This window comes from Psittacula echo (assembly GCF_963264785.1).
Source record: "Psittacula echo genome assembly, chromosome: 7".
NCBI classification, from domain to species: domain Eukaryota; kingdom Metazoa; phylum Chordata; class Aves; order Psittaciformes; family Psittacidae; genus Psittacula; species Psittacula echo.
The window spans coordinates 22,943,445-22,952,899 of record NC_137740.1 but is presented as its reverse complement, the minus strand read 5'-3'; the positions used below and the strand labels follow the sequence as shown (position 1 = coordinate 22,952,899).

Below are 9,455 nucleotides of genomic sequence, written 5' to 3'. Positions count from 1 at the left end.
GGGCCAAGTCTGTCTTTCTTGCCAAGGTGATGGTGCAAGACAGATCAGACCCTAGGGGCCAGGCTCTAAGGTGTCAAGGTGCATCTGGCCCTGTGAAGAGAAAGGGGTGACACCCCTCTTCCCTCCACCCCCTGCTCACACACATGCCAGCCCTGCTCCTTGTGCTCTCTATTTTTCCCTTCCCAAAACAAGCAGAGGCTTCTTCCATGTACAATCCACTTTATATTACAGCCTGGGCTGCCTTCCCTCCTGCCTCCAGACCTGCCAATAGGCCAGCCTTCAGCTCCTCTCTGAGCAGGACTGACTGAGGGCAGTGTAGCAACCATGGGACATGGGACAGCTCTTAGAGCATGGGTGAGTCCTTGTCTTTTGGGCTTTCTGGGAGCTTTGCGGTGTCTGTGAGGAGGCTGCTCACTGTCGAAGGACTCTGGGTAGCTGGAGAGACCAGATTCATGGCCTCCAAAGGCAAGGGCAAGATGAAAGCAGTAGGTTTCTCTGCAGTAAGGGAGTGCAGTGCATGGAGGTAACGGAGCTGAGCAGCAGCAGGGGCACTGGACAGAATCTCAGCTGCCATCCGCAGGGACTCCGAAGCAGCCTTTTCCCCCTCAGCAGCGATCACCTACCAAGCAGGGGAATAAAGATTTATGTGAGGCTGGGAGTAAGGGAACATGGACTGCTCATTACAGAGGGAGTTTGCCACCATGAAATTCCCAGGGCCAAAGTGATCGTAACGTTCTTATTCTCTGAAGATCACAGTATGAATACATACTAATAAGACCTCTTGATGCTCCCAGAAGTTTGGGAGCTCATGTCTAACTTGTTTTTATTAGGCCTGCCAGGGCTCACAACTAAGCATACTCTTGCTGTAACAGCATGGGAGAGGGCAGCCCCCAGGCTAGGCTTGTGGGAGGGGTGCTGGACACCAACCTTATCCAGGCTCTCATGTAGCTCAGAGCAAGTGATGGAGACCAGCACGTGCTGAGCAAGGTGCAGGGTATGTTACAGTGGTGACAGTCCTGCACTGGGCTCATAGAGGAGAGTGAAAGCCTGAGGAGAAGATCCCCATGGGGATCACTGTGGGCTCAGTGATAACCCCAGACCTCTTCTTGTGTCTTTCTGTCCTACCTGTAAGCCAGGTACCAGATCTGGCACTCCACTGGGCTGGCCCACACTCTTGCTGCATCTCCCCTTGCTAGACACAGCTCTTGAACAGGAATTAAAGAAAACATATCTTCCCAGAGCCATATCCTTGTGTGGTATTTCCCAGGGATCATAAACAAGGGATGCTTTGGAAAGAGATGAGAAGTGTTCAAAGTTGGCATACCCGCACTTTGGCCTGTCTTTGGGCCTCCGCTTCCACAGCCAGGGACTGGCGAATTTCAGCAGGCAGTTGCACGTTGTTGCTGTGGTAGTGAAGGACAGGGATTATCTGGGCTCCAGACTCTCCTGCCAGCACTAGATGATCAATCTGAGGCTTGGAATGGGCTCATGAGTCAATCTCTGCAGAGCAGTTCACTCATGTTCTTTGCTCCCAGAGTGTCCTTCTTTGTGTGTCTCACTTGAGCCTCCTACCTTCATTCTACCTTCTTTTCCTGCCTAGTTTTCTAATGATTAGACTTGCATTATCACTTGGCAGCAGAGACCTCTCCTCTCTGTGCCTCTGCTGCTTGAAGTCTAAGCTCACTCTTTGTGAGACTGCAGAGAATCCACTGGGAGACAAGCACAGGATTTTCCTTCTGTTCATACATAGATTTACTCATCCACCACTGGCTCTCTCTTCCATGGCCCTCTACAGGATGAGCGAGTCTCACCTTTCTGCATGGGATTCTTGAACGATGAGCCCATTCCTACAAGTGCTAAGACCCTGCGGCCTTTGATCTAGAGTGGGACACAGAGGGTCTAGTGCTTGCTGCACCTCTTGGGCTACCAGAATTAGGTGCAAACTCTGCCTGTAGCGGCAGTGAAATGGTGATGAGATCCCAGCTAAGGATCCTGCCCTGGCTGTCAGTGCTGGAGCAAGCAGTCTTCACATGTAGAAGTTTTATGTCAGGCAGAGGCTGAGATGACAGGGAAAATAGGAAGGTGGGAGGTGGGGCTCTATCTTCTCCAGAATAGCTACAGGGAGACAGTCAGAAGCAAAGGAGGAAGAGAGGCATGCAGCAGTGAACACAGCAGGAGAGGTACTTGCAAAGGGCCAGGGAAGTCCCCTCTGCCGGCCATTTTCTACCTACATTTCTGTTCTCTCCACTTTGATCCCCCAGCAGCCTGTGACTGCATCCAAAGCCACCTGTGAAGAGGAATATTTTTAGAGCATGAGGGAAACACCAGCCCTGCCCTAGGCCCCTTACAGGGGAGTAAGAGTGCAGGGACATTAATTCAAGGCAGCTAAATGCAGGACTGTAAGGCAGATTTATTAAGTTTTTGTGCTATTGTGTTAGGCCCCTCAGAAATAAAATTACTTCCCTCCCTTCCAACGTGTGTTTGCCCTGAGGTTTAGCACAATTTAACCAGTCCATACTGGTTCAAGTGTGGAATCAATTCAATTCCATTGGAAACATTCAGTTCCTGACTTGGTATCATCATGTATATGTGTCAAGGCCGCAGAGAACTGCTCCTGGAGATCCCATGTATGCTGGGTTTATGGCAACTGACTCAGGGGCACTGTCACATTTGTTGTAAGAATCTCCTCTCTGGGGTTAGTAATGAAGGCGGGCTATCACAAAGCACTGATGGAGCTTGTCTAAGTGGTTCCTCCATGCTCCTCACAGCACACTGCCTGCTATTCACCATGGCCGCCTGTGGGGCCCACAGTGTATGTTGTTCCTCTAAAGTGATCCAAGTCAAAAAACAGAAGAAAAATCACCCATTGTTCTGTGAAGGAGAGATGTGTTATTATTGTACCCTTCTGCAAACCAGTGTTTGTGATTTTGAGGGACTGATCACCTGAGCTGCTTTCTGGAGCCTCATTTCACCCCTTGCTCTGCTGTCTCCCCCTGTGGAAGCACCTTTATCTCCTGGCTGATGCTCTTCCTCTCTAGAAGAAGTTCAGAGAAGGCTCGATGTGCCAGGAGGCGCTTTGTGGTGGTTTGCACCAGCAGCTGGATGGCACTGGAAATGCTGGTCAGGGTGGTAAGGAGAAGAGAGGCGTTTTCCAACCGGTAGTAGCAGACAGCATCTATCTCCAAGGTAACCATGTCCTTGGTCACCACCTAAGCACAAGACATTAAGAGAGATGGAGCTGGTTCTGACAACTCTAAGATAGCACATAAAAGCACACGATTAAAAGAATGATGAAGAGTAGCTGGATGGTTAAGTCTTTGTAGTTTCCGTATCTGCTGATGACTGACCTATAACAAACTATATAACCTCTGGACTTCAGTTCCCTGAGCAGCATCTTTGCACCTGTCTCCTCAATACAGCTGCTGAGCTAGGGACTGTAAGTAGGTTGTCATCCTGTGCTGTGTTTCCCTGCCCATTGCTGCCTGGTCCATTCCTGTTCTTAGAGCATAGACTGTGTCCTGAAGTATGTGCTCAGTTATTGTATCTCCAGAAGATTTGCTATACAGACTCAACCGGGAGATGCCACCAGACAAGGACAGTCCCACTGGCAATGCAGCAGCATAGGCAATAACCCCCAGAAGGAGAAGAGGGGCTGTGGCTAGGGAGGTTGCAGGTTTAATGGTTAGAAACAAGCATTCAGCCCTTTCTTCCTCCCAGGCTTATACAGAAGCTGAGTACCATCCTTACATTGTTGTAAGATCTTAGTCTGAGCCCCTGCTGCATGCACTCCTCAGTGTGGTGGGTAGAAAGCCCATGGGCCAGTATCTTTAGCCCAGCCACTCCCTATTGGGGTATCCAAGCATGTCCAACCGCATGGGAGTTTTTTCAGACTTTTCTATGCAGGAATGAAGGCTGGAAGCCTGAGGTGTGATGTTAAAGTGATCCAAATGAGAGGGAATACCTGGTGGAAGGGGATCTCTAGTGTTTTGAGGCGAAGGTCTATCTTATGATATGTGTCCAGACAGGGAAGGAAAAAGAAAAGGCCTGTGGGAAGAAGAGAAGTGCAGCTGGTGATTATCAGAACCACAGAAATTGTCTCTCCTACTTTGGAGAACAGGGGAGGGTTTGGCATGCAGAACTACAAAGGAACAGCAATACATAGGCTCAAATTCTGAGGCTGCTTCTGTGATGAGAAAAGCCATTAGAAGCTACCAGCCCTTTAAAAGAAGGGAGCAAAGACATCCCATCTCCTGTCTAGCTCTGCCTGCTTGGAGGGCACCAGTACGTGAGCTTTGGCAGAGCACAAAGAAGAGCAACGTGGCTGTGGGGTGCTCAGTAAACACCTTACCAGGCCCTTTGGCTCTTCCAGGAAGGAGATGCCCAAGGCGGAAGACGATGGCTCTCTCATACTCCCGCACTACCTATAGAGGGAAACAAAAGGTAGGCTGGAGAAGAAGGCATAGGACTGGGGAATGGGGCCTCACCAGTATGATAAGAAGTCTTCTGAGAAAGCCCTGCAAAGTGAGGATTTCAGCAGGCGTGAGCTAGTGGCATCACCTGTTGCTGAGTTCCTTTAGCCTAAACTGAGAACCTGCCCAGAGCTGCTTGCTGACCTTGTGTAAGAGCAACATATGAGCAGCCCTATGACAGCCCAAGATTTGGTGAGAGCAGCCCAGGGTTTCCCAGGATGAAGCCAGCATTCTGCTCCCTTGTAGCCTGGCCAAACTTGAAAACCCTGAGCTAAAATTTTTCGTGTTGGTTGTTTGCCTTTAAGGGAATCATGTGTGTATGTGCTCATGTGTGCAAGATCTGAGCTATAATGCTGACACTCTTGTTGATAACAAGACGTATGTGAAATTTCCTGAGAAGTGGGGATCAAAATATGCCTACCAGTAGCCATACTGAGAAAAGGGGAGGAAGAGAAGAAAATATGCTATTAACTGAGAGATCAATCTCTCTTAGAATTTTTAATTCAAACCCTATTTATCCTGCTGCTGCAATGCAGCAATCTCTGGGCTAAGTAGGCTGAGCTGAAGAAGTGTAAATGGGGCCTTACACCAAAAAATCTTCATGCTCATGTCTGAAACATGCTGAACCAGTAAGTTACAATCCACATCAGACACCAAATACTAAACCCAGAGAGGCCCCGTAACTGTTCTCACCTTCATGCAGAACCAGATAGAAATGGGGAAGGTCATTATGATGAACAGGAAAGACAAGATGGTCAGAAGCCACTCACAGATGCCCATACCCGGCGACTTTACACCTAGGGAGAAATTCAACATGACACTGTTAGGAGAGGTCTGCTCTCTAAATACTGATTGCCTGACAAGTACCTGCACAGATCAGCCTCACTATTGTCCTCTACCTAGACCTGTTGTATGTGAAGCATTTGGCCCTCTCTGGTCTTGGGTTAAAGAATACTCCCTGCGGACAGGAACTGCTAGGATGAACTGACAGATTTTGTCTCTGCTTTACTGGCAGATATTGAGCCATGCTTCCCCATGGTACCTTGATGAGAGAAGCCTTTAGCTTGAAGACCTGCTGCTACCAAGCAGTGTTCAAGGCTTGGAATGGGCAACTTGCTGGCTGAGCTGGGATCCCAGAAGCTTATCTGGAAAGATAAGCTAATGGCAAAGAGAAATATTGTAAATAAGAGGTAGCTTTCAACATGCACAGCTTGAAGTGCCCGTCCCTGTCAGAGTATCTCAGGTTGTTTTAGAATAGGATTTTAGTCTTACCCCAGCTCCCTAATGCAGTATGACCAAGCCACTGGTGCTTCTGAAATCTCTGTGCTCTACAGCAGTGAAATCAAGATGCTGAGGGCTGGCTGGGATGGTCAGCCCCAGATGAACATTACCTTCTACGTCTCCCCAAAGAGAGTGTGGGTCATCTTGCTCTGGCTGCTCTTTGCTGTGCTCCTGCCCAAGGGAAAATCTGCAGGTATGGCATGAAAATAGATAACTTCTGGGTGCACCTAGACCCAGAGAGTGTATGTTCTCCATCAGTAAAGTTAGCATTTCTGCACCCCTTCTATTTTGAATCCCTTCTAGCCCTTCCATCCCTGCCCTTTTGCCCTTGGAGCTCTCTGCAGAGCCACAAGGTCCTGAAGGAGGTTCACATTCCAAGAACCTGTTTGATGACTAGAGCTCCACAGCACTGCTCACTAGCTGGAATTCCTGTAATTGAGGCAGAAAAGAGGCAGATGTGAAAAACTTAGTTCCCAGACAGACAGGAGCAAGTCTGAACCTTTATGTCACTCTAGGGCAGCAGAGCCACTGGCATGGAAGCAGATAGTGGCTTCACATGGAAGTGATGCTGGTTGTGTAATACACATCTATCATTCCTGTGGTGATGGTGGGTTGAAAGAGGCCCAGTCATCTTGCCAAACAACACAATTCTCCCTCTAACCATGGCAGGCTGGGAATCTGCTTAACAAACACACAGCCTGGAGTGTAGCTGCTCTTAAAGGTTATCCAGATATGGAGCTATGAGTATACACCTCAAGCACAGTTCTTCCCTGCAGCTCAGTCCTTTTGACTATGAACTGGTCTTAAGGCTAACTTTCTGCACCTAAAGAAGAGCAAGCAGGAAAAGAGAGAGAACAGAGCATGACTAGAAATGGGGAGTAACAAGCTGAAGCATGAAGAATGCTGCGGATGTAGCTGCTTTTTGCAAAGTTATTTGCTTTGTGACACAGTGCTGCTCAGCCTGCAGTACTGACAGCAGAGGCTGGCTGGAATCTCCCATATGCTGTCCTGAGAATCTGTGCAAGGTGGGTGTGAAGACACTGTGCAGAGAGCAGAGTCACATAGTGACCCATACAGGATCAAAGAGCCCCTTCCCTTGTATAAGCCATACCTTCCTCTTGCTGCTCGCTGTCCAGCAATGCCATTGCCTCCATTTCTTCATCAGATACCACATCATCCACATCCACCACTGTGGACGTGTGCACCCTACCATCTGTCCCTGTGGTGCTCTTGATCTCCTTCGGTTTCTCCTGCTTTATGTCTCCCCTTCCTTTGCCGGCTTCTCTGCTGCTCTCTCTCTTCTCTCGTTTGCTCTGTGTAGCTGGGGACTCTCTGTGTTTCCTGTGAGACTCCCTGGTATTGCTCCGAGACCTCTTATCCATCCTCATCTGTGCTGAGGAGCATGCAGCTGCCTGTGAGAGCGGGACGAATTTGTGCTTGAATTTATTGCTGCAGGCAGGAAAACCAGGCAGGGGAGGAGAGAAGGGGAGGTGTCAGATCAAGGAGTCTTGTTTCAAGTTTGTCACAGGCTTGTCAGACGCAGTGGACAGTGAAGTGAGCAAGCGGTTTCCCAACTGCTCTGCTCTCTTCACACACTGCTGTGGAGATGGGATGGAAAGTTAGACCCTGGACTCCAGGAGGACATTCTGTTTGCATCTTCCTGCCTTTTGAAATAAACTACAGTCAAAAGCACTCAGATGATTTTTAGTAGGTGGTTTCTGCAAAGCTTTTGAAAAGCGACCTAAAAGTAATTGTCAGATGTGCAGCTGCAAAGACCTCAAACGGTGGGATGGTCCACAACAATAAACAGCAGGGTGAAAAACCTTTACTGATGAGAGCAGTTACTTACTCATGGGTGTTTGGAGGGGGTGTTGCAGAGAACAGTTAGGTAAGTAGCATCTCACATTGGTCTGTTCCCTAGAAACCCTTTGGCTGGTACAATGGAGGGACATTGGCAAGAAACTCCTTCTCTGTAGGGTCACCTCACATTATAGCAGGGAGGGAAATTGGCTGCTTCTATTTCAACCATGAACTTTTCTGAACGGGTTCAAAGCATGGAATCCATTGGAGAATTAGAGCTGTGTAATCTAAATTGCTGTGCCTAAATGCCTTCCTGGCTTTCCAAAGCAAGAGCATGGCAGAGCAAGCATAGGAGCTTTTTCTTTTCGTGATTCTCAGCCTGTGTTGACATCTGCAGACACCTCTGGAAGAAAAGCTCTTAAAGTGTCTTAAAGTCACTTATCATATTAAAGAAACCAGCACCTGGCTAGAAATAATAATGCTGCAGCAAGACAAGGCAATAACTTCTCTGTCAACAGGCAGTGCTGAGCTCAGGGATGCCCAGTCTCTGGTGTGGAGGAGTGGCTGGAGGGAGCCAGGAAGCCAGCCAGGGAAGTGCTGCTCTTGTTTTTTTGTGGATTCCTGCTTTATTGGAGACCAATGGACTGTGCAGAGTCAGGATGTTGCAGGCAAGGAGGGCAGGAGCACCTGCTCTGTCAATGCTGGGTGCCTCATCAGCAGGTCACCGGGAAAGTGATGGATGGAGAAGACTAATGGCAGAGAAAAGTTGGGTGGAAATGAGGTGTAATTAATAAATTTACATGGTGTCTGCATTTGCTCTGGAAATGCTGCAGAAAGCTTTTTCACCTTGTGCTTATCACTCAGCCCACATGGGACAGGGGGAGATGCTCTCCAGCTCCTGAAAGGGCAGGTGGTGTGTTAAGCAGCAGCAGTAAACAGCAGCTCGAGTCTGGTTTTGTCTGGGCAGCATGGACTCTGGTTGATTCCTTGGCAAAAGCACTCTGACATATTTGACACCTACACACCTGCAACTTTCTGGTTTTGTCTGATGTTTAAATGGACCAGTGGGTCCCAACTCCTCCAGCCCTGGGGAATGATTTTGGCCACTACCTCCAGACAGGGGAGATGCTGTGAGAGTATGTGCTAATGGTTTTGCAACCTTTGCCATCCCAAAAGCCACAGCCTCAGGACCCTTGTCATTTTGAAGCATACCCATTTGGAAATCAACTGCACTGTTGAGTGGGTTTCTCACATGACCATGAGCCCTCAGGGCACAGCCACTGTGTAGAATCATAGAATAGTTAGGGTTGGAAAGGACCTTAAGATCATCTAGTTCCAACCCCCCTGCCACGGGCAGGGACACCTCACACTAAACCATGTCACCCAAGGCTCTGTCCAACCTGGCCTTGAACACTGCCAGGGATGGAGCATTCACAGCTTCCCTGGGCAACCAATTCCAGTGCCTCACCACCCTCACAGTAAAGAACTGCCTCCTTATATCCAATCTAAACTTCCCCTGCTTAAGTTTGAACCTGTTACCCCTTGTGCTATCACTATAGTCCCTGATGAAGAGTCCCTCCCCAGCATCCTTGTAGGCCCCCTTCAGATCCTGCATGCCAGTTTACCAAGCTCTTTGGCCTTGGGAAAATCACCCAGTGTCTCTGCTGTACATTTTCCTCTTAAATGGGATCAGAAAGCACTCTTAAATAGCGTTGGGGTTTAAGTATCGCCACCTTAAAGGGACTGCTCCCTTTCTGTGCGTGGCGCTTTAGCAGTGCGCTCACGTTTCCTGTCAGAAGGGAGACACACCTGACGTTTTAACCCAGAAAGCAGGGGCTGCAACTCGCTGCAAGCCCCCCAGGCGCGCCGCCCGGCACACGCTACCCACCCACCGCCCACTCCACC

The 9,455-nt window shown here is 49.0% G+C and overlaps 1 protein-coding gene across 1 annotated transcript; it reads right to left on the bottom strand.

Moving 5' to 3' along the window:
* Positions 1 to 343: 343 nt before the first annotated feature.
* NPHS2 (NPHS2 stomatin family member, podocin) lies at positions 344 to 7,138 on the bottom strand (the record flags this gene model as incomplete). The annotated part of the gene is made up of 8 exons (XM_080623474.1): positions 344 to 619; positions 1,325 to 1,403; positions 2,232 to 2,287; positions 3,006 to 3,209; positions 3,962 to 4,044; positions 4,349 to 4,421; positions 5,163 to 5,266; positions 6,862 to 7,138. The coding sequence occupies 8 exons, from the start codon at positions 7,136 to 7,138 to the stop codon at positions 344 to 346; spliced, it is 1,152 nt and encodes a 383-aa protein (XP_080479600.1).
* Positions 7,139 to 9,455: the final 2,317 nt, after the last annotated feature.